At 51.2% G+C, this 27411-nt stretch overlaps 1 protein-coding gene and 1 non-coding gene across 4 annotated transcripts; one reads left to right on the forward strand and one right to left on the reverse strand.

Annotated features, from left to right (window-relative positions):
- Positions 1-1054: 1054 nt before the first annotated feature.
- On the forward strand, positions 1055-1161 carry LOC123845044 (U6 spliceosomal RNA). Its single transcript, XR_006790894.1, has one exon. It is a non-coding gene; the product is annotated as a U6 spliceosomal RNA (small nuclear RNA).
- Positions 1162-10149: 8988 nt separating this feature from the next.
- On the reverse strand, positions 10150-14262 carry HOXC4 (homeobox C4). Of its 3 annotated transcripts, none has more exons than XM_064591154.1 (3): positions 12426-14262; positions 11047-12259; positions 10150-10558 (listed from the first exon to the last, which is right to left on the reverse strand). In XM_064591154.1, exons 2-3 carry the CDS (start codon positions 11483-11485, stop codon positions 10206-10208), a joined length of 792 nt encoding a protein of 263 aa, XP_064447224.1. In that variant the 5' UTR covers positions 11486-12259; positions 12426-14262; the 3' UTR covers positions 10150-10205. The 3 variants fall into 3 exon arrangements, with proteins under 3 accessions (XP_064447224.1, XP_045729248.1, XP_054363001.1); XM_045873292.2 differs by having other exon boundaries at positions 11047-11993; positions 12142-14262; XM_054507026.1 differs by having other exon boundaries at positions 11047-14262.
- Between the last annotated feature and the right edge of the window lie 13149 nt (positions 14263-27411).

The raw sequence follows: 27411 nt of genomic DNA on the forward strand, positions 1-27411 counted from the left end.
ATTTTATCTATAAATTTGTATTTTATTCTACACTTTGGTACTAAAAAACGATGAATATATATCTATGACATACATAGCATATATGTATGCATATGTCTGTCTTTCTGTCTGTTAATCTATCCATGGGATAGAAAAATTGAATAAGTTGCCGAAGATGACACATTCCAAATACATCATGGAACAGTGAAATGATGATAGGTTTTGGAGTCAGAAGCACCACTAATGAGCTAAAACAGTATCCAATATAAGCCAATGGAGTGGCTTCTGCTGGTTAGCTCAGTCGGTTAGATTAGTGGTTCTTAAAATGTGGTCCCTGGGAGTTCTTGAAGATCCTTTCAGGAGCTCTGTGAGAGGTCTTTCCTCTCCCTGCTACTTATCTGCATGAGGCTATGTACTTCATATACTTCAACCAAAACAAGGTATTGCAACAAATTGAATGCGGAAACAGGTACGAGAATCCATTCGTCTTCTATGAAGCTAGACATTAAAGAGATTTGCCTCCATGCGAAACAGTGACATTCTTCTCACTAAATTGTTTTAGAAAATATAGTTATTTTTCCTGAAAAGTTAGTTACGTTAACGTGTAATGGATTCATTATTATTATTTTAAAAGATGTTTAGAAGGTTTCAGTTTTAATTTCTAATAAGGTAAATATTGACAGCTATAACTCATATTTTAAAAGTTCTTTGAGATTTTAATAATTGTTAAGAGTGTAAAGGGATCCTGAGACCAAAAAGTTTGAGAACCACTGGTTACAGCCTGTTGTTGAGGAGGACAAGAACCTGCCCAGGCAAGCCCGGTAGCAAAACTCAGGTTACTGTAGGTCCTGCTTGTGCTCAGGCTGGCGTGGTCCCCCACTCCCTGCTAAACTCAGCCCATCCTGACAGCCAGCGCCCCTGTCCATCACCAGCAAAGAATTGTTGGAGGGGTTCAGAGCACCCATTCTGGAGTCAGGCCAGTCTGACTGGCATCCTCCATTGGCTCTGCCAATGGAGCCTATCGCTAGCCTCCTGGGCCTCCCTCAGCTTCCTCTTCGGTAAAATGCAGATCCACGTGCTCGCTTCGGCAGCACATATACTAAAATTGGAACGATACAGAGAAGATTAGCATGGCCCCTGCGCAAGGATGACATGCAAATTCGTGAAGCGTTCCATATTTTTGAACCACAAAAAAAAAAAAAATGCAGATCCACAACAACTTCCTTCCAGCATTATTGTAGGCTCGAATGAGATTGCAAATTTAGCACAGTGCCTGGTCCATAGTAAGCACTTAAGAAAATGCCTGTTATTGTTAATAGTAACAGGAAGAAGAAGAAGAAAGAAGAAGAAGAAGAAGAAGAAGAAGAGGAGGAGGAAGGAGAAGAAGAAAGAAGAAGAAGAAGAAGAAGAAGAAGAAGAAGAAGAAGAAGAAGAAGAAGAAGAAGAAGAAGAAGGAGAAGAAGAAATGGCGCTTATTGAAAGTTTACTGTATGCCGAGCACTCATCGAAGTGCTTTTCCTACATTAGTCCCCTGACTCCTCCAACATCACCGTAAGGCAGTTAGTGTCCCCAAGAGATCATCACGTTGCTGTCCCTGTTGCTGCTGGTGTGGTGGTGATGGTGGTTTCCTAGGTCCTGCCTGCCGGCGGAGTCGTACAGACTGGAGGGTTAGAGAAATGTTCGTGGTTTTGATCTAACTTTGCAAAAGTCAGAGTATTAAGTGAAGAATCTGGTCTTCCAGAGGCCTCTGACTTCGCCTCCTTCTTCTAGAGCCACCCTGGGCCTAAGGAGCCAAGTTGCAGGATCAGGGTGAGTCCTCAGGCCCCACGGTCTTTGGCCAAGGGGCAAGCTTTGGAGAGCAGTGTGTGGGAGAGAGGGGGCAGCAGAAGCCTCTGTTACCAGGGACATTAGTGATAGGTCAAAGAGCCTACTTCACAGGAGCTCTAGCTGGGATGTTATTTTCTGTCACACATTACCCCTACTCACACGCACACGCACGTACACACACATACGCACACGCCTTCAGCAAAGTCACCTACTCATGCAGATATGAACAGAAGAAGCGGATATGTTGAGGTCCTAGCATGAATCCGTCATGCGTGTTTTGACGGTGTGTTCCTAGGTAAACATGTGTGCAGAGAGAAAGGACTGTGTGAAATTAGAGGCTGGAGGGAGGGACTCTAGCCCCAGTCTTCCCTCTTCCATCCTGACTAATTAGCAAAGATGCCATAACAAAATACAGACTCCCGTCTCCTGTATCTTTCTTCGGTCAGGTTCCCCCAAGGAACATCTTGGCTGATACAGGTCTATCCAACCAGCTGAAGGACAGGGGAATAGTTCAGTTGCCTCTCATTGCCATGGAAACTGAGTGGCAGAGCCACAGGGAGCATGAATCTGGGGCTTTTGGCCAACCACCGGTCTTCAAGGACAGAAGAGGGAGCAGGATGCCAGGCAGGGTGAAATCTCAGGATGGAGCTGGAGGAAGGGGAGGGAAGAGAGGACTTATTCGTTTCTACCAGTTTTCAATGGTGGGCAGTAGGGCGAGGACCTCGGCATTATTCCAGTCTGGTGCTCTGGGATAGGAAGTGGGCTTTTGCTAAAGCCGGTCTACCAGGCTGAGTTCAAGAGTCTTAGCCTGAATTATCTGGACTCAGACTGAACTGGATTGACTAGGAGAGGAAAAGACATTCTATTGTTTACCCGGACTGGGTTTACCACTCTCTCCTTAAGCTTTGGAGACCACATATTCCTAGATATGTTTCTTTTTATTTTTTGGAGGAGAGAGAAAACAGGCCCTCTAATGTGCATAGTGTGGATACTGTCTTGGTCTCCTCAGTTAGGGTTATGGAATTCTGGGAGGGCTTGGAGGGCTTTCTAATTGCTCAGAAAATGACTTTGCCATCAAGGGAAGGGACAGGCTCTCCTGCCAAGGCCATCTCCCCTCTATGGTGGGGATATGAAGACATGTTCAAACTCTGGAGCCCAAAACAGCCCCCAGAGAACTGGGGCAATTACCTAAGTAATTCTTCACCAAACCCTTCCACCTCAGATCTCTCGCTTTCACCTGAATGTAATGGGTAACTGTCCCAGTGAGAGAAGAGACTGGTCCCTGGGGGCCAAGACTCAGACTCTGCAATTCCAGGGCCCTCAACCAGCTGGGAGAATAAAATGCCTGTGACGGGGGTTGGGGAGGGTTCTTAAGGGTTGGTCTCACTGGTCTCTGGGCCCTGGGGTAGCAGAGCAGGCTAGATGCCAGAGGCCCTCCATTTGGGGGCTTCTTTGACTCCCAGAAGTGGAGGGAGGAGGAAAAGGAGGAAAGGGGGGGGAGGGGCAGGCAGGAACAGATGCTTCCAGATCTAAAGAAATAATTTGAGGGGTAAAGGCAGGATCAAACAGAGGAAGAGAAGGGGGAGGTGGGGGGAAGGAAAGAGAACAAAGGTATGGTGGGGATTGGAGCCTCTTTGGTGGAGGAGATAAAGGGGAATCCGGGTGAGTTGGCTAAGCCGACATCTGCCCAGGCTGTAAAACCTTGTTCTATTTGCTGCTGGCCCTGGAGCTGTCGGTCCAATGGGCCCCTGAGGTGGCCTGGACTGGAGGCTCAGCCAGGAACTTTTGAACCTCAGCTGTCCCTCCCAGATTGCTGCCCCCACCTTTTGGTTCCTCTTCTCTGCTTTCTCAGTTGGAGGGGAGTTCTAGGAGGAGCACTGGGGCTGGGGATCATCCCGGAGGATTGCTGCAGGATGAGAGGGGCAGAGGAGCAAGGATGTGAGGAAACACAGAGCACAGAAAGCAATAGAAATGCCAGGCAGAGACCTTGAAACCCCCAAGTAAAGACAGGCAGGGCTATAGGCAGTCACATTCCAAAATGGGTTGAAATGGTCTGATGGGGTCCAAGAAGAAAGGTTCCCAAGGTGGGGGGGGGGCATCTCTCCATCTCATCTTTGAGCTTGGTCAGGCAAGATAGCGCTGAGGTGGGGAGCTGGGGAAAGGCAGGAAGCAAATGTCCATGGGGAATATTCCATACCTCCCCCATTTTCTCCTCTCCCCAAACTGCCTGCCTTTTTCGCCTCCAGCTAGAACCAACCGTATTCTGCAATCTTATTTTCCAAGGTCTATTCTAGCTGAGTGGAAAGACTCCACATGGACGAAGTTACAAACACTGTGCCACTGCCCAAAGGGACAGAGTCACAAATACAGGCCAGGCAATCACTGGGATGGGGAGAGATCGAGGAACAAGAACAAACCGGTTGGGGGACATCTCCCAAGTTACTCACTCCCCACTCACACTCCCCCGCACCATGGATAACCCAGTCCAGTCCCTACCCATCAGATTTGAGAGCATGTCTCCTCTTTTATAAGAGCCCGGATCCTAATCTAGTGCCCAGAGACAAAGGGCAGGGGAAGAGGGAAGCAATTCTTCCTATGATTTGGGGTGGAGGTGCAGAGAGGACCCATTCTGGGCCTGGAATTCCTATGATGGAGGAGACCATTTGTTGGTTTGATGGCCTGGGATTCTTCTCTTCTCTGCGTGCCCACAAAAATCTTGAGAGCGTCCCATTCCCCGCTCTTGTAACTCGGGAGAAAACTCTGCTTTCATTTCTAAAGAAAATGGAATCCGATTTGGTGGCGGTAACGGGGAGGTATTGCTCGGCCGAGGAGCAATGGAGAGTGTGCTCAATTTTCTACGAAAAAAAAATGAAGGCGGAATAGGGCAAAGAAAAGAGAGCTTGGGCTCTTAAAGGGCGAGACCCGAGACCCGGAGGTGGAGCGGAGTTCACCGCGCAGTGAACCCGCTCGGCCGGTCGCGCAGCCCGCGGCCCCCGCCCAGAGCCCTATTGTCCGCGGGCCGAGCCCGGGGTCGTGACCCAGCTGAAGGCGACACGGAGCCCGGAGCGGCCGTGGCGTGGAACCCGGAGGGGCCTCCGGCAGCGCCCTCTCGCACCTCACCTTTGCCCGGGCGGGCCCCAGTTCGCCATCCTCAGGACCCTGGTCGCTCCAGAAGGGAGCCGGGACCCCCGGAGCCAGCGGCCGCTTTGTGCCCGGTTCTCTGGCCCCGGCTGCCTGGGAAGCCAGAGGCCGGCAGCGGGAGCCTAGGCTTGGACTATCTGGCAGTGCCTCCTCCACGCTCCGTCTTAAGGCTTGTCCCCGGAAGTTCAAATATCCTTCCCTCTCCCAATCTCCGAGGCTGGGCAGAGGGTCAGAAAGGAGGAGTGAGCAGAGGTGACACTTCTTTGGGTCTGACCCCTACCCCATCCTGACTGGCAGGAGAGACCCTAGAGGACCCTACATCTTAGGAAATCTGGCAACTGCTGATGGGGACTGGAAATTTAAAAGAGCCCTTTCCATTTATTAGATTCCGTCACCCTATTCACCCTCAAACATGGGAGATCCTCCCTACCCATCCTTGTCTTCCCTGCCTCCTAATTTATCAGCTAGGTGGGTCTGCAGGAACCGGGAAGCAGGAAGATGGAGCTGCAGAGGCCCTTGCCCCTGTCTGCATGGCTGTGGGCTCTGCTTCTGGATGGACCCTGTGGTTCAAGAAGCTACTGAGCTGACCCCAGAGAGAGAAGAGAAGACAAATCCTAAGCTGTGGAGACAGAGCCAGGTTTGAGAAGGGGCTCCTGGACCTGGAGGGCAGATGAGCAAACCTTGCTTTCTCTCTGCTACCAAATCCAAAAGGGATCTGAACATCGAGAGCTACCCGGATTTTAAGGTGGCTGAGGGACCCCTTCAGGTCTCTGGTTCAAACAGTGTACCCAGCCATTTTTAATTCTCAAGAGGCAACTAAAACTCCGATTCCCCAAACAGCCACAAGCTGCAGAGAAAAAATTTAAATGGGGCTAGCTATATGGGGTGTAGAAAAAGCAGACCAAGTTGGTGGCGGGGGGCGGGGGGGTGATCAGTTCAATCAGAAAGACTGGTCAGAAGCAAAGACTTTTTTCCTTCCAAATCCCCCAAATATTTATTTTGGGTTCCTGCCCATCCAGATAAATCAGGCTAACAGATTAGGAAGTGCATAAAATTGTATTCTTAGATAATGATATCCAGAGAGGTAATAAATATTCCTTCTGCTCTGGTGGCCGCTGGAGTTGAGGGGAATCCTCTGTCTCTTTTTCCAAACCTGGGAAGGGTCTCAGAATTAGCTCTGGAATAGAAGCTGTGGAAAACTATGAGAAGGAGCTCTGTGAGGGCAATAGCATGCTCCCCCAGGACTGGGCAAAAGGCAGAGGAAAAGATGGTGGAATTGCCCCAGCACGCTGCTCCTCCCCGTCATAGCACCCTCAGTCTCGAGGGCCCCCTTCAGAGTCTGTCTTCCCTGATCTTGGACAAGTAGACAAATGGTGCCTAGCAGAGGGTACCCTGGTCCCAAGCTCTGGAGAACCCCCTTGTTTTACCTTCCATTCCACTCCCCCAAACACACACATACACATCCATCTAACAGCGGGAAGGCAGCTCTGAACTGCAATCCGCTAAGTCCACGCATGAAAAAAAAAAAAAGCTGATGCACAGATTGCAGAGAAAACTTTGTAGGAAACTTCATACGAGCAGCCTCAAGACGCCCTCAGAGAAATCGAGCTCCCCAGGCCTTCCCCCACCCCAGGCTCCCTTTCCCTCCCCACCTTCTCCTTTCTGAGCCAAGTTTCTTCACTCCCCAGGTACACGACTCGGCACAGAAACTCCATTTTCCCCCAGCAGAAGCCCTCTGTTCATGATTGGATTTCCCGCCTTCCCTCCCCAAGATCGGGAATTGAGCTAAATATGGAAATGCACGCAGAGGCAGAGTTGTAACTGCTGTGCTCCTCGCCCTGAGCAGATCGAGTGCTAACTACTTACATGGCAAGGGGGTTTGTGACCTGTGGGGATCTCCAGGTGCTTGGAGAGAAGGATCTTGGAAGATTGGCGTTGCTGCTTTCACCCCGTCTTCTTTTAACTTGGCCATTGGCGAGAGAGATACAATGCGCTAGCAGGCATTCATGCGCCTTGCCTCTCCCATTACTCTGGGCAAGGAATCCCCAGCCCTACAAAAGCAGTGGCGTCCTATCTGGAGACCAGGGGCTGAGCAAGAGCTGGCTTGGGAGGGTCGGAGATGGGGGTGGGGGAGAGGTCAGAGGCGCTGCCGAGTATAAAGGCGATGGGAGAGAAAATGCTGTGTCCTCCCCGTGAACCTGGGCTGCGTCCTCCCCGCCCTCCCCCCCAGCCTTTCCCCTCTGCTCAACCCAACTTCAATAAAAGCTCCAGCCCTTCCCAGTGAGGCTGTGGCAGCATCGCGGGGAGCAGCAGCGGGGACCCAGACTGTTGGAGCTAGGGGCCCAGGTCGGCCCTCCACGCCCCTCACTCCCTCTCTGGGACGCTGATCCCATTCTGGGGTGGTCAGGCCCAAGGAAAGGAGAGTTTGGGGCGAAGAGGAGAGAATGGAGCCCACTGGAGGGAAGGCCAGAGGCCAAAATCTTCAAAAACTCAAATGTAAGGGGGTTTAGTTTTGTTTCATTTGTCAAGAATTAGGGATTTCTGATGTTTCCCCTGGTCACACCAAGAGGGACAGAGAACAACTATGTGTGTATACGTGTGAGAGGAGGAGAAGCTGAAGCCCCTAAAGAAGGCCAATAAAAGAACTGTCCCAACCCTTTGCTACTGCTTTCCTGAGCTAGAGTGTCCCTTCGGCAAGTTCAGGGAGAAGCTTAAGAAAGAAAAGATAGTCATTTTTCTCCTCCTCGCTTTCATCTCTTCAGCTTTGGGGAAGAGAGGGGAATAAATTCCTCTAAAAAACCAAAGGAGCAAAGTTAGAATAAGCCTATGGATCTTAAGTTCCTTTTCTTTCTCCGCCCCCCCCCCTCTTTTTCCATTTAAACTTCCTTACAGGGTTGAAAAGACACCCAAGTCCACCCCTCAGACCTTCCTTCCCTTTTCCCAAGCACGGTTAGACCCCCTTTTCCTGCCCCAAAGTCAACTGCCTCAAGATGCTAGAAGCTACAGTCAGATTTGGCCCCTAATTCACTTGATTACATAAAATAACTCCAGATAATTGTTGGCCCTGCTTCCTCACACTGTAGGCATCCTGTTTTGCTATCTCCAGGGCACCACTGAGGGAGGAGAAAGTAGACCTACAGGACCAAGTGATTCCCCCCAAAACACACACACACACACACACACGCATGCACCCATATGCACTCCACTCCAAGTACAACCAGCGAGTGGTTCAAGAGGAAATAAATCCAAAGCACGCCGAACAACACATTTTCACAATTGGCCCCATTGTTACCTTTCACTCCAGAATTTGGGGAGAGGGGAGAGGGGTATCCCTGCCTCCTCTACAAATCCCAGATCTCTTCGCCCTCTCTCTTCTACTTCTCGTAGCCCTCTATTCTGAAATTTGGATAAACTGTCTGAGAAGCCCACCAAGTACCCACCCCCACCTCCTCCCAACAAACAAGAAAAGATTTGAGCAGGCCCTGCTTAGGGCCTGGTCTTCAGGATCAGGATTATTTGGGAGCCTTTGGCTTAAATTAATTATTCAGGTAATCCAGGCCAGTTTTTGTTGTTGTTGTTTCTCCCCCCCTCTCTCGCTCTCTCTTTTTTTATCCCTAAGGAAACAATTGAATTTTTTTTTTTTTTTAAACAGCCTGAGAGCCTTGTTCCAGCTATCCCCAAGCCCTGCCAGGACCTGGGAGCTTATAGGAAGAGGGGTGGTCCCTGCCTTTCCCTGTGTCTTTTCTCAACACCTGGCAGGTCCATGATAAAAGTTAGGGAAAAAAATAAAAGTTCTTCATTATCTCTAGGCATCAGGCTTTGAGGCCTACCCATGCAAGGGGGCCTCCTGGGCCTCTGGCCTCCACTTCACCCTTCTTTCCAAGTCTAAACAAACAGAGAAGCCACCCTGACAGGTCACTTTGCTGCTCCAGAATCACCAGCTCAAAAATCTTCCTTCTTTTAAGAAGCACAGGCGCATTGAGGGGGCGTCTTCCTTAATCCCTCATCCCAGAAGAGTCCTAAAAGATGAAAACTCTTGTCTCCCCCCTCCACTCCTTAAACTTGCCTTCTTGTCTGCAAATCAGGCAGGCCTACTCAGCAGAGAGAAAAGAGAAGAGGGGAGAGAGGAATCAACAAAAAGAAGACACTGTGCCTAACTACAGAAAAGTGAGACCCTCCCAGCTCCACACTCTATGTCCCTCTCTGCAGACTCAGGGGAGGGACGGGAGAAATCAGCACTAATCTTCCATATCCCCTCTTTTGAGGATCCCCTGCCCCAACCCCCTTGCTGGTTCGTCTAAGGACATTGGAAAACTGAGTTGAGAGTTAAGATTTGTGTGTTTGCTTAAACGCAGGCAACTATAGAGAAGGTGGGATGTTACCAGGCCAGAAGGAGGAGGGGGATAAAAAGAAACCATCAGACATTGACGTAAAACTAATTCACATCCACTGGTTTATTATTGATCACGGGGCATTTCACATCGACACTAAAATTCTTTATTGCAAGTTTTACAATAATCAGGTAAATTCAGTCCAAAAACACAATAACCACGATGGTGGGGTGGGGGGGTTTCTACCTATAGACTGCCTCTCTGAACTGAAAGTCCATTTTTATTTTCTTTTGGCTCCTCAAACTGAACAGCTCTGAGAGGCTCTTCAGATGCATTTAGCTTTGTCTGCTGTCGTCCCCCCTCTCCTCCCAGCCCCCCCCCAACAATAATACAAAAGAACTTCATAGCTTTGTTCTCCTTAAAATGACTTCCCCCTCACTAACCTCCCCTGGTGCATTTTCAATGCAAAAGGCCTAAGGAAAGAGGGGGGAAGGAGGAGGAGGAGAAGGATGAGAATTGGCTTAAAAATCTCTCTTTCCTTTTTTCTTTTCCTCATTTCCCCTGAAATTCACCCAAACCAGACCATCGCACCTTACAATATATAATTTTTGCAGCTTTTTCCTTAAAAAATAAATAACCCCCCAAAATGGCCTTAAAAAAAATAAAAACAACAACAACAAAAAACCCCCAGCAAGTACCATGCTAAGACAACATCACATGCTTAAAAGGGTCCTTAACAGTGGAAGGGAGACAAGGGCAGAGGGCTTGTTTATCTGTTTTGTCAGTTTGGAATTGACAAGGGACAAGGTGGGAGGAAGAGAGAAAAGAACCAAAAAATATATATATATTAAATTCTATAAATAAGAGTCAATTTGTGTGTGAGGGGAGGACGGGGGCACGGGGTGGGGGCAGGGTGTGAGTTATGTTTTATAACCTGGTAATGTCCTCTGCCCGTTGCTCTGGCGGCGTGGCGCTCTGGGAGTGGTCTTCAGAAGTGCCCGGGGTGGCTGCCGAGAGGGTGCTGGGCGCAGCGCCGGCCGGGGGCGCTGACCTGACTTTGGTGTTGGGGAGTCGGTGGTCCTTCTTCCATTTCATGCGACGGTTTTGGAACCAGATTTTGATCTGCCTCTCAGAGAGGCACAGCGAGTGGGCGATCTCGATCCTTCTCCTTCGGGTCAGGTAGCGATTGTAATGAAACTCTTTCTCTAATTCCAGGACTTGCTGCCGGGTGTAGGCTGTCCTCGAGCGCTTGGGTTCCCCTCCGTTATAATTGGGGTTCACTGGGGGGAGGAGGAGGGGGAAAAGCAAATAGTGGGGTTCAGAGGCAGCAGGCTCCCGCCCCCCCCACCCCATCCTCAGCTCTGTGGAACAGGAGGAGGGGTGGTGGAAATAAAGTCATCAAGCTAAATGGGTTATAAAGAAGTTGAAGGAAGCTGGAGACTTTGTAGTGTAATAAGAGGGGAATCCTCATTGTAACGACACTGAATTATTTATGCGCCCTTAGAAAGCGAGCATAGTTTTCACACATACATAACAGATCGTAGCACATGGCTCGGACTGCCCAGAGTAGCTAAGCCATAAAATTTATGGGGGATGTAATTACCCATTCTCGCTCGTAAATCCAGTTCAATTGTGCTAACCCAGAGTCGCTCCTGGAGAGAGAGGGGGAAGGAGAGAAAGGAGGACGGGGGCCGGCGGGGGCCGGGGAGGGTGGGGAGCGCTTGGGAAGAGGGGAGGGAGGGGGAGAGCAAAAAGCAAAGTTGCCTACCCGTGCTAACGTGGATTTTTTTCATCCATGGGTAGACTATGGGTTGCTTGCTGGCGGCGCTGGAGGGATGGTCAGGGGCTGGCTGGCTGCAGGCTGGCGGGGCTGGGGACGGGGAGGCGGAGGCGCCTGATAGAGGCGCCGGCTCGCAGAGCGGCTGTGATTTCTCGGGCTGGTGGTGGCCCGCCTGGGCCGGCCCGTGGCCTCGCGAATTGCCCGGCCCCTGGAGACTGGTGCAGCTATACTGGCGCTCGGGGTAGCTAGGGCGCGGAGGCGGTGGTGGGTACAGCTCCTGGTGGTGATGCTGGAATCCCGATTCCCTGGTCCGGCCGTAATATTCCGGACTGTGTTCAGGGATGTAGCTATTTTGCGAATATTCTTCGCATGGAGGAAATTTCGGATCGATGTAGTTAGAGTCCATCAAATACGAGCTCATGATCATTAATTTCTGGAGTGGAAAATAATTTTTCTCGCTTTGTCGTTTTTCTGCTCCATAAAGCCCTCCTACTAGCTAGCGACCCTGTAAAGTTACTTTCACCATGTGACTCCGCCGGCCAATCACACGGAGCAACCCAGTCCCCGGATAAGGAACCGAATCGCTTTATTCAAAATGTATCCAATTTTTTTTGTGCGTGGTGGTGGTGGTGGTGGTGCTCGGGGCGGTGGTGGTGGTGATGTGGGGCTAGCCGGTGGGGGCTGAGGTGCCCCCAGTGCGCACCCCGCCGACTGACAGCCCTCCCCTGCAAAAGGGGATGGGAAGCCCTCAGCTCCCTTCCAAAGCCTGGGCTTTGGGGGGCTGTGGGGAGGCTGCGGTTCAGCCCCCTCCCAGGGTCTCCCCGTGGGCCTCCGGTGGGCCCCCTGGGCCTCGGCTCCAGAGCTTTTCCAGAGGTCTCCATTCATGGCGATCCTGATCCTGTCTCAGTCTGTGTAGGTCACCGGGCAGCGCCCCTCTTTTGCAGGAAGAGGAAGTTGAATGAGGAGGACTGGAGTGGAGGTTGGATGGGGAGGGGCCCAGGCTGAGCCCAGGAGGCTGGAGAGCCTGGGGTGCCCCCCATCCAAGGATACCAGAGTCCTGCCCCCTTCCCCATACACACTCACCCAACCCTCTGGCCATGGGGCTGGCGAGGCAGGGTCCCAGCCTGACCGGGCAGGTAGAGGCAGCGGGATGCAAAGGATTCTGACGTCATTTCTGGAGGCCTGGGGGTTGAGCCCCCCGCTGAAGAGAGACAGGAAGTGGTTGGCAAAAGCAGAGTTCAGAAGCCTTGCCCTCCTCCCCTAGTACCCACTGACCCTCCCTGCCCCGGCCCCAGAGCGGAGGATCTCTTCTGCTCACTGCTGTTTCCACTCTCATTCCGTTGGGCCTGCTGCTTTCTGACAACTACCTCCAGGGCTGGTTCCTAAGGACCTGCGGCAAGGAGGAGAGGGATCTGCCAGGGGTCAGTGCCCTGCGATGGTGCCCAGCCAAGGCCCTGGGAGCTCTTCTTGCTTCATCCCCACAGAGCGCCGACCTAGCTAAGGGGGAGGCCTGTGTGGGCAGAGCCTGCTTCCGGCCAGGGATTGTATCCATGTAACACATGTGTTTACATGTAAACACACATTCCCAAGGGCCGGCTCCAGGCTGCTTTCCAAAAGCTGAGGGGTGAGCTCACCAAGCTGGGGAGGCTGGGCAGAACTTGGGGGTCTCCAGTCCATTCCTACCCGCTCCCCTCTCTCTGCCACCCACCCACAGGAATACCCTGATGGTGGGGTGGCAGGGCCATGGAGAAGGGAGGGGGCAAGAAAGGGCTGCTTTTTCTGATGCCCCCCCACCCCAGCCAGGGGTGGCCACGTCGTGCCACTAATTCCAATTAGCTGATCCCATAACTCAGAGTTGGGGGGTGGCAGAAGGGAGAGCCCAGGGAGGGAGCTGGGTCCCCTTGTTGTACTTGATAACAATTATAGTTTAAAATCATAGCTTGCCGGGGCTCGGCTATATTTTACTTGATAACAATAAAAGTGACACATAAAGTTAACTGTTTATGTTTTATTTATTAGACTAAATCTGCCAGCGGTGGTAGGAGCGCTTGCCTCGTCGCTACAGCTTTTATAGGGCTGTAAAACGTCATAAATCAGTCTCGCGGAATCGCCCGCACTCTTTGTGTCGGCGGCGGCGCAGGGCTGGCGGCCGCTGGCTGCCTGCTCCCTCCTTTCCACGAAAAGTCGTAATGTGATTTTTTTCCCTCTGATTTTATTATTATGATCGCCGCCGTGATTAGTCAATCTACCTTTAATTCGCCGCCCTACGCTGCCTCCTACCAGCCCAGCCTGGTTGACACTTGAATAAGTACCTTTTAAAACGGCATAACAACTATTTGAGGGTTTAATTAGAACATCTGCAATTAAGGGAATGAGGAGGGGAAAGGGAGAAAAAAAAATAAAGCCCTCGTGAGAGGGAGACTGAAGGCAGGAGATTCCCCACCTGTCTTTCACCACCTTAGGGATGTGGGAGAGGGGGTCCCCACGTTCAAATGAGGGCTCACCCTGAGGGCAGGAATGAGAACCGCCTGGGCCCGCTGGCCACCCTCTATCCTCCAGTGCCGAGTCTCTCCTCACCCCAGGCTCACTGGGAGCCAGGCTTGGGGGCCCCTGGATACCCTCTCCCCAGGAGGACAATGCCCTGTCCCCCTACCACCAGGCAGGTGAGGGAACAGGAATTCCCTGGAGGGCCACCGTCTCTCAGAAGAGAGTCCCAAATTTCCCAGTGGGTCCCTCCCCATTCCTGTCTGGGATCGTCTGCATTGAGGACTGGCCAATTGGGTCGGAAGAGGAATGTGAAACTGTGGGGAGGGGAAGGCTGCTGCTTGGTTGATAGTGGTTTGGAGCCTGGGAGGGTTTTATTTGTTGTAATTTTTGGTGGTAGGGGTGGGTTAATTATAAGTTGCTGAAAGAGGGCAAAGGGAAACCAATGTTGAATGCTGCCCTACATAAAGAGTCTGAACCACAGCCCCCAGACTGCCCCCCAGGGAGGGCCAAAGCTCCGGAGAGCTCAGGTAGGGTGGGGGGAGGGTTGCTGAAGGAGGAGAAAGCCTTCCAGCCCCACCCCCAACCTCCCTTCAGGCCAGCCCCTGGATCAGGCTGCCCCACCCAATCCTGGCCCAGAATATTCTCTTACTCACCTTGGAAAGGTGAGGTGTTGGCCTGGCTCCTCTGCTCCCAGCCCTCACACTCACCTTCTACCAGTCCTGCCCACCCCCCGCCCCGTGACAACCCTCTTTTCTTCCATCTCTTCACCTTCTTGGGCTTGTTAGGGAGTTCTTCCCAAGGCGTTGCCCATCCTACGCCCCCACTCCCCAGGATTCTGAGCTCCTGCAGGTGGGTCAAGGGAGCCGGAGCAGGAAACCCACTTTGGACCAATATGTATAAGTAGATACAGAGAGTTCAGTTGCCTCCAGCTGAATGTCAAGTCTGTCTTTGGTTATCACAGCTAACAAATATATATGCATACATCCTGTTAATACTTATTAATACATTAAATGCCTCCTTATGCAGCCATAAATAGGTGGGGTTCTCATCCCAGGTTTGCACAGCTAATTCAACATGCACCTCCAGAAAATGAAATCTGGGAGATCCTCCAAATTTGCCACATTCATCTACATCATTTGCCAAAAAACTCTTTTTGGGTGCCTGTACTTTAATAGCAAGGAAGTTGCCTATCACAAGGGGAAAATAGCAAGCCAGCCAGACTCTACCACACACGTACATGCAAACATTTTCACCTGGATATTATTACAAGCACAGAAATAAAATCCCTCTGGAGAGCTCGTGCACTTAGCATTGGCTTAATGGGGGGGGGGGCACTCAAGCAGCTCTTGCCTGTGATGAGTCCTTGTATCTGGTCCTCTCTCCTTTTGTGCTTTGCCCTCCTGCTCCTGTCTTGCCAGCCTAAGGATCTCCACTCCCGCTCTGCCATCCACCTCTCTCTGCCCCAATTCTATTTTTTATTTTTTCTGACCACCCTTTGCCAGCTTCCAAGCGCTCTCTGAATGCCACCCTCCCCATCTCCTTTCTAAATCTCGATCTGGTTTCTCTTTCGGAAACATGTTTCAGTACAAAGCGCTTCCCTTCTGACACCGCTGAAGAAAAATATGTGTCCATTGTGTGCAAGGCCTTATTGTGCCCGGATTACCATACTGACCGTTGGATAACCCATATTCCCCCCCTCCCCAGTAACAAGCTGCCGGCTGAGGGACCTCAGCGGCTCCGCACATTCTGTGCTGCATTAAATTCTCACCTCTCAGACTCCCTGGATTTTCCTAGGGAAAAAAAGAAATGGGAGAACCAACTCAGGATTTGGAGGGCAAAGAGAAGGAAAATGAGGGTCATTCCTTTTCCCACTCTCAGAAGTGCAGGATTTTGTGTGTGTGTATGATGTGCTTTTGTTATTGTTGTTTTAGAGATTAAAAATCGCAACACCTCTCTTTCCCTCTCCTCAAATAAATTGACTTTTAGATGGTATGCAATCAAGTAATTCACTTCATTTTTATTTTTTCTCCAAGCAACTTGAAAACCCCAAACTACAGCAAGACCCTTATCTCATTTTTTGCCGTGTGTGTTTGTATGTATGTGTGTTTTTGTCCCTTTCTAATGCCAGCAGGCAGAGGTAATGTATGCAAAAGAATATGCAAATGCTTAATTGATTTTTTCTTAAATCTCTTGTCAGTAAAAGTAATGAATTAGTCTAAAATGATTTTAATAACCCGGACGTGTCACCAGAAAATACTAAACCTTTTTTTTCCTCCTGGAATCGCTATAGTCTCAAAAAAAAAAAAAAAAAAAAAAAAGCAATCATGGAATGTTAATTTGGCCCCCTTTAAAATATTAAAGATGGATTTCTCTTGTTTGTTCGGAGACCATAGGCAAGGTCCTCTAGTGGATTTCCCCCTCCTTGCCTTGCCTTCCTTGGAATTCAATTTTCCTCAAATCTCGTTTAAAGTGGCTTTTTAAAAAGTGGCCGCATTTTAATATTGGTTAGACAGAGTGACCTGCATTTCACCTCGGGTGTTTGACTTGTTCCAATAGGTCACTGCCATGGGGTTATTGATGGGGAAACTCCATTGAAATTTGTCTCTTCGCAAATGGCCTTTAGATCTTCCAGCGAGTTCAATAACTAGTTATAATGTGGAAGGGGAAAAATGAAGGCCCTGGGCTAACGAATTTGATGTTTCATTTTTATGCTGGAGAAATTGTTAGTTAGAGGTTGGGTTCCCCACCCCCTTCCTTGCTCATCCTGGCCTCACTGACCCCCACTCTGCTGCTGGATTATATCCCCTTTAAAACTTGAGCTGGGGTGTCCCTTTCTGCCTTTGATGCAAGCTTTAATTCTTTTTATTATTAATATTTTTGTTGTTACTGCTGAAAATTCTGACTTGCGGCTGCAGGAAGCTTGCGCTGCTGGAGATTTGTAACCTAAACTTTCCTGTGAGAGGGGGGGAAAGGACTTATTTTTAAAGGAGGCGAAATGCAGTTTTGAAAGTTCTAGGAATTAGGCTGGCTTTAGGGTAGCTTATGGTGGGTTCCTTGGCCTGGTGCTTCCAGAATTAAGGAAATGATAGGAGGCTGGGAACCCTTTGGGGGCTTGATGAGGGCATCTCAAAATGGCTCAATCTGTTCTTGGCCTCTGAGCTGCCAGAGACCCATGGGATCAGGCACCCAGGACCAAGGAAGGCAGAGACTGAGAAAGGCTAAGGATAGAAGGAGAATTCCGTGGAGCAGGCAAGAGAATCCCGGGTCTCTCTCCTCCAGGGTCAGAGACAGGATCTGTAACTGCTTGTTTCATGAGAAGGGCACTCCAGGAAAGCCCACCGCCCAAAGACAGTGCATTTTAGTGAACTGGAAAGAACAGAGGAAACTAATGGGGGTGGGGGGGTGATGGAGATTTTTTAAAAAATAAGATGCCCTTGTTTTCTGGAGTCCTCAAGGAGTCAGAGAGGAAAGGGCAGGGGAGGGGAGGGAAGGTCTTTATTTTATTCTCCCCAACCACAACCAAGTTGGGGCCCCGTTGACTTGTCCAGAAAAACCTCTGTGAGAAAGGATTGTGGAGAGCTTGGTCTCTCCGGGCTGACCCAGCCATGCAAGATCATTACCATTATTAACCTCTATAATAACAAGAGCATCATTCCCTCACGACACAGAGCTCCGAGTGTGCCTCATTTTCTTCTTCCAGGAACTGTCCCTTCTCCTTCCCTGCCCAAAGGGGCCCAGTTTGCTCAGCCCCAAGTTTCTCCTTTAATAAAGCCCACCTGCCTCCTACTCCCTTTCCCAGCCTTGGCCCAGAGAGGGGAGTCATTCCAGAGGCTTGCCTTGACTCCTGGGTTGGGGGAATCAAGGCCCAGGCCACTATGTAAGGGCCTGAAACCGGGGTGCCACCTCCCTCCATCTCCTCAAACCCAGAGGCAGCATCTTGGTGCCCCCTGGGCTCCCCGACAAACTTCCCTAGACACATCCCTGGCACCACTGGACCATGGGGAGCAGCCTTTAACCCCGAACCCCAGCTCCATAAAAATGGGGGGCCCGAGAAGGGGCCACCGGTGGCTTCTGGATCGGGCCTGGGAGAGGACAGGCAGCCTGTTCTTCCCAGCCAAGCGGGAATCAGTTGCGATCTGCTCTAAACTTGCCCGCAGCCCCTCCGCGCTCTGGCCCCGGCGGGCGAGCCCGCATCCCCGGGCCGCTCGCCGGCCTCGGCCCCGCACCTTGGACTCCTCCTCCGAACCCTGGACCCCCCAGCCTTGGGCCTCGCCCTCTCCCCGGTTTAATTACGTGATTGATTTTCGCTTTGGTCGCGTCGGGACGCCTCTGCCTCCGACTGTTTAAATCTTTCGGCTCTCTTTTTGTGTTTCCGAGTCCTCCTGACGGGCTGTAATTTAGAGGCTGCCCCTCGGGTGGCCTGGGTCCGGTCCGGGCTGCTGCCTCGCCCTACACTCCAACGAAATGGTCCTCCCACGGTTCTCGGCGCGGCCCGGGCTGCAGCCGCCCCACGCCGCCGGGCTCTGCTACTCGGGCCCTGCCCATTCGCCTTCCTGAATTATTTTGTGCTCCATTATCCTCTGATAGAAAAATGTTCCATGTGTGAGTTATCACTCCATGCCTGGGCCCGGAGCTGGGCTGCTCCGCGTTTTTGTGTTTTCTCTTCGCCCGAATGTGGCGTGTGTTGGAAGGTCTGGATTGGGACCCGAGGCAGCACCACGCCTGGCTCCAGGCTCGGCGGGGAGCTCCAGCCGCTTCCCCCAAAGAGCCACCCCGCGCCGGAGGGAGGGCCAGAAGCGCCGGGACAAGCAAATTCGGCCACAACTTTCCGCCACCGAGCGCCAGCGGGAGCGCAGGGCGGCCGGCCCCCAGCCCGCAGTTGGCCGCGGAGTCTGCTTTTGCCTCCCAGCCCCAGACCGAGGCCCATCGCCCTGGCAGCCCCAGCGCGCCCGGCTGCGGGCACCTGCGTCCGGCAGCACGCGGGGCAGCGGCCCCCGCGCCGGAGGGACTGAAGGTGAGGTGAAGGGCGGGGAAGAGGGAAGGAACTTGCATTTAAGACAAGTGTGGATCTGGGGTGGGGAGAGGAAGGGGGAGCCATGGAATAAAGAAAAGGAGCCCCTGCGCCCACCGTGGCTGACCTCTTTCCCCGTCTCTCTCTCCGGAAGAAAACACTCTCTTTCCTCCCCAAACCGCTGGTTTTCCGCTTACTCTCTCATCTGTCTACAACTAATAAACACTTCTCTGATTATTCTCCCACGTCCGGTTCATTCTTTGAGCCCTTGCAATGAGGCAAGCCATGAGTTACTATTAGCAGCATTTTCTGATTATATTTTACCCCCTCAGGGACAGGAGGGACTTGGGAATGTCTTTCTCACTGGGGAAGAAGTTCGGTGAAACTTGAGTTGGTCACAACCTTCTCCCTGTCCTCCGACCTACAACACCCCAACCCCCTTCGCCCCCCACCCCCACGCAGCAATGTTGCCGGGTAAATAAGAGTCCGCCTGCCTGGTTATTAGGATTCTGGAGACGTTGGCATCTGTAGCAATCATTAGTCAAAGCCGCGGAAGCCAAAGGAGCCGAAGAGTTGGACAGAAAAAATCTTGGAAATGATATACAGGAGCCGCGGAGGCATCAATCCCCGCCGATAAGAGCGCGGGCTGCAGGGAGCGCTGCGGCCGCTTAATTGGGCCCTGGGCACCAAGAACAATTGGGGAGGGGGCACCTAGGGCTCGGGCAGAGACCCTGGCACCATTTGGGCACCCCACAAAAACCGTCAAGGACTTAAGCACCCTTTTCCCCCAAATCCAAAGGCCCAGTCGGGGTTGGGGAAGACTCTCATGCCCCTGTCAGCCTCTCCACCCTGAGAGCCAAGAGGAGCTGAGCTGAAGGATCCTCCCCTTCTCCTCTCCCCTTCTCCTTCGTGGCTGTCCAGAGATACTGCAGGATGTTGAGCCTGGCTGGGACTTCAGGGCACAGGACAGCCTGGAGAGAGAGGCTGTGGTCCCCACAGTGAGTTTTCGAGGGGGCAGATGACTCAGCTGGACTAGATTTGGAGATAGCCTTAGAGATAGCAGCAGAATTGCTCACTTCAATAAGCAAAACATCCAAAAGATACTTGTTCTCCATCCCCACCTGCCTGATGTCTCTACTGATCACAGAGATAGAGAGATGTAGTAAGTTTAAATCCTTCCAGAGGGAGATCTATGCCCCTACATATAGATATATGTATTATGGAACCATCTCTAAACATATGCTCAAATGTTTAAGTTTGCAGCAAAACTGCAAAGACCATAAAGATCTCCAAATATGTAGCTTCGATATGTAGCTATTTTATAGGTTAAGGCCCTTGCATAAATCTAGATAAAATTTTCAAAATAGAGATTGAGCAATACACACATAGTTCTTTCCGATCGAGAAAAAAACCTCAAATATTCATCTAGATGTTTAGAGAGAGCTGTACCAATACATCCCAGCGTATACATCCAACCACTATAGAAAGATTGGTAATGCGCACACAGGAATTCGACAGAGGACTGGTATGTTCACTGTGGATCTATAAATCTAAAGATCTATATACCTGCATTTAAATGTGGAGTAGAGAGTGATATAAAACATACATCCTGTTATATAGACATAGATTGATCTATAAATACATTTTCACGTGGGTAGCTATTGAACTGCTCAGCTCTCTATAACGATATGTGTATTTGCATTGAGTCCTAGGAATGAGGGAGATTCTCTAGTGCTTGTGGGCTTGGGATGTCCCAGCCCAGACTTCTCTGAGAAACAAATGAGGGTAAACTAGAGCCTGTGCAAGTGCTAAGAGGCCCAGGAATTCATATAATCTATGGCCTCATTTCCAGCATATGGGGGCATTTCTCCGGAGATGGATAAGAGCCCTGATCCCTGGGCCTGAAAGCGTCCCTAACTGAGATGGACGTAGAGAGCTCTTTACTTGCTTTCCTTTCAGCTCCCTAGCCCAAGGCTGGGGATGGAGGGACCCGTGGGAGGTTGGGGTGTCTTTGGGGCAAGGCTCATTAACATTACAAAATGGAGCTATTCAGGTAAAATGCAGTTTTGTTTGGAGACAGCTCGGTTACAGCCTTACGGCGGTGAGTTGTGAGATGTGAGAAGGCTGTGGGCTTTCACACACACACCTGCACCCATCTTAATTACATAAAACCCGGTCATAGACTGTAGAGAGTTTCCTCCATTCATTCGGTGCTAGATGGGTTCTTCTATACGCCTCACTCCCAATGCCTCTTCAAAAGCTCTCTATACACCTGAAGTCTCATCTTCCCAAGAAAGGGTTTGGGGCTCAGGAATGGGGTCACAGGGGAATAGCAGACTCAGAAGTCATGGTAGAGTCTCCAGGAGTCATAGTATTAACCACCAGGCTCAGAAGCTGATTGCCTTCTATGTTAGTTTTTTTTTTTAATTGAACGGTTGGGGGGACCGAGGTCGATGTGGGCAAAAAGAAGAATGAAAGGTTGCATGGTTTTTAAATCTGGAACTTTGAGCGGGAAAAATCACCAACGAGCCCTTTTCTTATTGGAGGCATAGGATCTGGAAAGCTCTGGACTTCCTTTAATTTTTCTCCTTTGGTTTACTGGGGAAAGGGAGGTAAGGAGGGGCCCCAGGTGGGCTTGGGGAAGTGCAATCCAATCTAGCTGGCCAGCTTGGGGGAGAGTGATTTACAAAGCAAAACCTCAGATGCTACTTCCTGAGAAGTCACCAGATCAAAACAGCCTCCTCTAGGCTTTTATGATCCCGTCTCTACTCCTAACAGGAAAAGCACCCTCAATAAAACCTCAGCCCACGCCCCCATCCTCCACCCAGAGGAGGGGGAGAGACACAATCTAAAATGAGGGACCTGACCCTTACTCCCTTCATTCATACCACACACACACACACACTGGATTTTTTAAAGAAGTATTTACTAGATGAAAAATTCCCCCACTGAGCGAAAAAGTAGCCCTGAGTTTGAGTTTGAGCCTAGAATAGCAAGTAAAAGGAGGATTGGATCAGATAAGGGCTCTGGTCTTATAGTCCCACATTGCCTTCCAACCCCCCACAACCTAACAGGCCAACAGGACACTAAAGGTCATCAAGAGCCTGGCTGTCACCATCTGTGGGGGCTGCTCCAGGATCTTGGTTTTCCAGGGAGGCAGAAGAGAGGAAATTTAACAGTTACACAGGGCTTGAGGAGGCAGGGGTGGGCCAGGGAGGACAAATGGTCTCCAGGCTGAATCGATGGGAAGAATGGGGCAGGACAATGAGTGGGAAGCTGGTTCAAGTCAATTGGTTTACTGTACTCTGCCTGGGCTTCTCTTTCATACCATACTTGGACACATATATATACTTCTGTGTGTTCCGGTGTGGTGTTCTGGTCTGGGGGAAGGGGCTGGGAGATGTAGGGATCTTTCAAGGGCAGAATCCAGCCTGCCCTACCTCTCTGAGAGCTGTGACAACTGCAGTCCTGAAGGAACACCAGGTAGCTGAGCCCACACATTCTACCCAGCCCATGTGGGGCTGCAGATCATGGTAGAACTTTCTCTGCATGTGTGTCAGGTGTAGAGAAAAAGCTGCCTTCCTGCATAAGTCTCCTATTCAACTTCTCATTGTAGATCTTAAGGCCTAGTCATCAGAGACTGAACAAGGTCCTGGATTACCTTGCCCAACTTTCCCAAGTCCCAGATTGCATCCCACCCACCCACTCCCATCTCTCTCTCTCTCTCTCTCTCTCTCTCTCTCTCACACACACACACACACACACACACACAGAGTGAATCCTCCTGGGTATCTCTGTTTTACTTTTGCCCCTCAGTGACCCTTAGGAATGGCAGAGGAAGATGGATCCCAGGGTTCTGTAGGACTCAAAGACAAAGAGATCTCTATCACCCCCAGTTCCTCTGTCTAGACACCTTGAGTTTCTGGAGTCCCATCAAAGCAGCCAAGGGTTATATACAGACACACTAGTCTGGGTTACAAGGACCCAATAAAAGGGAATGTGATTTTCTTGGCCCTCCAGCGGTCTAGTTCCTTCCTTAAATTGAATCTCTAACCCAGAAAGCCTTAGCTTGGGGGTCTTAAATCTGGATTGTCCCTCTTCTCCATCTCAAAGAGTTCCAGGGTCTCCAGTCCCATGAGCAGGAGGCTCAGAATAACTCATGCATCCCCAGCAAAAGAAAACAGAGAACTGAAGCCTAGGATCATGATGTTTCAGCTCAAAAACTCAGCCCAAATCATTTGTACACAGAAAGGGAGAGTCAAAGGGACAGATAAAGTTCACATGGGTATTAGGAGGGATTGAGGCAATACAATCTCTCTTCCCAGTGTCTGTTTGGACAGAAGCAAGCTCCCATCTTTCTTTTTCCACCCTTCATGAGATCTGGAAACTCCAGTGTGAGAAATCCACACTGGAGGTGAAGGTTGGTCTCAAAGACTACCACACCATCTACCAGGGAAAAATAAATGTGCGTGCTTTAATTCTAACTCATGAAAGAGGTCAGTGGTGCAGTGTGGTTGAAGTTGACTTGGGAAGTGGGGGCTCCCTGGCTTCTGAGAAGAGCTGCCCTTCCTCTGACTTCTCATCCCAATCCTTCCCTTTGTGGCATTGTCCCCAAATCAGGGCCGCTCAGAAGATTAACGAGCAGAGGGGTGCTGACAAAGCCCAGCTCATACTGGCTTATTCCTTCCACCCTTGCACACTTGATGCCCCCAAAGAGAATTTAGAGGTCTGGGTGGCATAGGCCATCAGAGCTCCTGCCCTTCAGTCATCTCAAGGAGGTAGAAGACCAAGAGGAGAAGGGGAGGGAAGGGGAACTCAATCATAAAATTAACCATGGAACAAAACCTTGGAGACCTGAGGGTACTGGAAGGAGAAATGTCTGGGTCTGGACCCACGGGTGGATTGGCTCAGGGCCCAGCCCAGGTGTTCAGGAAACACAGGCACTTCTGTCCTACATGCACGGCTTCTGTGCCATCAGATGCTCTTGCTCAGAAATAGTTTCTCACCCGCTGCTTGTTCTGACTTAACCCATATAAACACAAACACAGGAATCCACACCTTCAGTGGCTGTGTCCTTTGGTAGCTACTGGTCAGAACACAGGATCATCACTTAGTTGTTTATGATGATGATGATGATGTAAAGGAAAGGGACTTAAATTCATCAACTGTTTATATCGGGGGAGGGTCCTGATTTTCTGTGCTCACTCTTTTTTCCAAATCCTTTTTTCAGCTGGCCCAAAGTTATTCAACAAACTAAAGGTACCAAACACAACTTTCAAAAAGTCTCCACTTCTGCTCCCTTCCCCCACCACATCAGAGGTCGTTTGATAAAGCTAATGGCTCCTGGGCACTTCCAGAAAGATAAATCAAAAAAGGTCTCTCTAATCGCCCCCACTTGCCCCCAGGAGGATCAGAAGAGAATGAAACCTGGTACAAGGTAGGTGTTTAGGGAATAATGACCGTCAGAATTTGAATTCGGGTCTGGAGTTCATATCCACACCTACTGTACACCCTGATCTAGAGTCCACATCTATAAAGCCCAGTGAATTGGGTAGGACCTCACGGGCGAATATGGGAATGATCCAGAGGACACCCCCACAACTTCAGATCCCTGTACAACTGCGACTGATCGCGAGGCACACTGTTAGAACCAGAGGACGCAAGCCAAAGACTCTCCAGAACTAGTTCAGGGACAAAGGGAGGGGCTAGAATATTCTCAGCATAGCTTTTCCCATTCGTGTATCTGAGATAGGGCAGACCCAGGAGGTAAAGTGGATGGTAAGGGAGGGATGGAGGAAGAGGAATTGAGGGGAAGGGCGAGACAGAGACCCAAGTACTTTTTGGCTGATTGGTTGGTGGGGGGCATGTGACCCTGCTTAGCCCATTTCTGATTGGTTGTTTGACCTTTTCCAGGGTTAAAGACCTAGGAACAAAATTAAAAGCTTCCCGGGTTGACTGGGGCACCTTGGCACTTGATTGATCGCCCATCTCCCGCTCCAGGAAGACCCCAAAATCGAGTGCGGGGTGGGCGGGGTGGAAAACCAAGAGTCTCTGGCCCAATTTATATTTTCTTTCTTCCATTTATGTATTTGTCCTACAAAACAGTAAAAAACTGGCCCAGACATTATTTGAGAGGAAGGACGATCTATTATTACTGAGGCAGGAAGAGGGGGTGATATTTAAATGGAACTTTTGAGCCTAAGAAACAGAAAAGGAGATGAGGAAGTCATAGAACCCCCCAAGAGACGCTGTGTAAATCTGTAAAACAGAAACACACACCCCTCTCCACGGGACTGCGCTTTGGCCAGGAGTACGGGAAGGCCGAGTTTGCCTGGGTGTGGGATGGCTAAATTCTTGGTTGAAGACCATTAGACTCGCTCCCTAAAGCCCTGGGGAGCCGGCGGGAGGGGAAGAGTCAAGTTAGAGAGCAAGGAAAACTCCCATCTCCCTGAGGCTTGAATGGAAAGTTTCCAGAAACCCCCCAAATCACAGACTGATGGGGAGGAGAGAATGGAGAGGGCTGATTATGAGAAAGGGAGAAACTGAGAGTTAACTTTTGGAATGGGCTCCTGGGGAGATCCTCTAGGATCCTCACGCTTCCCGGGAAATAAAGGAGTGGGGAGGCCCAGTGTTGGTGCGGAACAGGGGTCCCCAGAGGGATGGCATCGGGGAGTTTCCCGCCCCGCCCCCCCCCAGCCGGCCCCGCCCGGGTCCCGCGCCAGCGCTCCTCACGAAGGCGAGAGCTGGGCTTGGAGATCGGCTCAGGCGCCCGTGTCTCTGGGTCTCGGTTCCCCTTCACCCTCCCAGAGTCGGCCTGGGCTCTCCGTCTCTGCCTGAGTCCTGCTTCTTCCTCAGGCCCCTTGGGCGGCAGGGGCACACTAACCGCGTCCTACCCCCCGTCCCCCAACAGCACTTCTCCACAGAAGGGCGCCCAGACCCCCTCGCGCCCCAGGGCAGTCCTCCCTTCTCCCTTCTGGGAAGGCGCAGACCTGGCTCGCCCCCGCCGCTCTCCTCCCCTTTCCCTTGGCCTGGACCAGTCGCTCTCCATGGGCCTGCCTTCCGCCCTGATTCGCAATCCCGCCAGATTCAGTTCATTCCGTCGGCCCCTTCAAGGAGGCTGAGTTTCTACATCGTCGCTGTCCTGGCTTAGCTCTGGGTGGTGCATGGGGAGGGGGGTGCCTTGCAGGTGTGGAGGACACGTGCCTCCCGTGCCTGATGCTGGGCTGCTCCTTCCTAGAAACCTTTAGGGAGGCCGAGCTTGAGACTGGCTGAAGAACTCCATGCCCATATTGGGCCCTGATGGCTCCACCACCACCCCCAGGCCACTCTCTCCCCAGAGCTGGGGGGGGGGGGCTTTCCTGGTCAGCCTAGTAAAGACATTGCCTCCACTCTCCCACCCATTTATACTCCACTCACAGGGGGAACCTCTGGGCCTCTGGGGCCTACTTTTACCTCAGGCAAAGGGCTTGAGAATGCCAGGAAAGACCCCAACAGCTAGAGGGAGGCATGAAACCACACTGGCCCCAGGCGGACTAAGACCCCAGACTACAGACGCTGGGACAGCTGCCCACCAGGCCTGGTGGTGAGGAAAGAGAAAATGCTTTGGGACTCTCTGGGCTCAACCAGCTACCTTTAAGATGCTTCTTTCTGCCATTTCAGGTCGCAGCCTGGGGGCTCAGAAGTCCCAAAGCCTTCCTTCCTGGCCTCCCTCTGCAGCTGCCTGGACTCTGAGCCACTGGCCCAAGGGCTGAACTGGCCCCTCCCTAGGCTGGGGGTGCCCCAGAGGCACTTTGCGCTTGCGCCTACAGTTTGCACACTCTTACAAAACACCAAACACCCATGGGTCTGCCGCAGTCTTTCTTCCTAACTGAGGAGGGAGAGGGGGTCAGGGAGACCTGGCAAAGCTCTAAAGAACCCAGGCCTCTCTTTACCGCAGTTGACTTGCAGCTGGAGGGAATAAAGGGCAGGGAAGGGAGGGCTGGTCAGAGGGGACAAGCTCCCCCATCCTCCTACCTCCCAGCGGCTTCTACTCTTCTTCTTCCACCCTAGCCTGGGAATGCCCAGGGAGGCCTTCTTCCCCTCCCCTTAATGAGTGGGAACAGCCTTCTATCATGGGGCAGGGGGATTAGGTAAACGGGAGAAAGGGTCAGAGAGAGAGAGAAAATTAACTTACAGCGTTCGCCTGGGATTCATTTGCGAAGATGTAACCCCTCACCATCATCCCCAGCGCCGTAATCCCCTCTAACTGCCAGGCCCTCTGTCCTAGCATTAAACCTCACCAGCAGCTGCGTGGCTGGACAGTTAAGATTATATATGATGTAAATATATTGTGGGTTTGTCAGCTCTCCCTACACCATAAAACTTGGTTTAATGACATCACGTGGTCCCCCAAGAGCCACTCACGGGCTTGCCTTCGGGCCATTCACATAAATAACCTCCAAAAGTTTCAAACTCCTAAATTCACATAGAAGCCATGCGTATTTCTCTAATGCTCAGTCACACTAAAAAGCCCTTGTGCTGCTCCTTTGCCCCACCCCCACACCCCCCTTGCAGGGTGGGGAGGGGGAGAGGGTGGATCCTTATTTATTTATTTACTTACTTATTTCCATAAGGACCTGTCGCCTTCGAGGTCGTGTTGATATTTTTTCCTCCTATTTTTTTTCCTCCTCTCTCCTCTAATTGCTCAGAGTGGGTCGTGTCCCCCTCTTCCCACTCCCCCGGGAAGGTAAGTCATGCTTCTTCCCCTTTTTTTTTCTGGCTGCCAGAGGGGGTGGGCTTCAGGGCAAAGTGGGGAAGCAGGCTCCATGGTCTCTGCTGGGGACCCAGGAGCCCCTCCACTAACTTTCCCAGAGCAA

Source organism: Mirounga angustirostris, unplaced genomic scaffold (genome assembly GCF_029215605.1).
Source record: "Mirounga angustirostris isolate CCGP_5_RB_7025 unplaced genomic scaffold, mMirAng1.0.hap1 SCAF_5, whole genome shotgun sequence".
NCBI lineage: Eukaryota > Metazoa > Chordata > Mammalia > Carnivora > Phocidae > Mirounga > Mirounga angustirostris.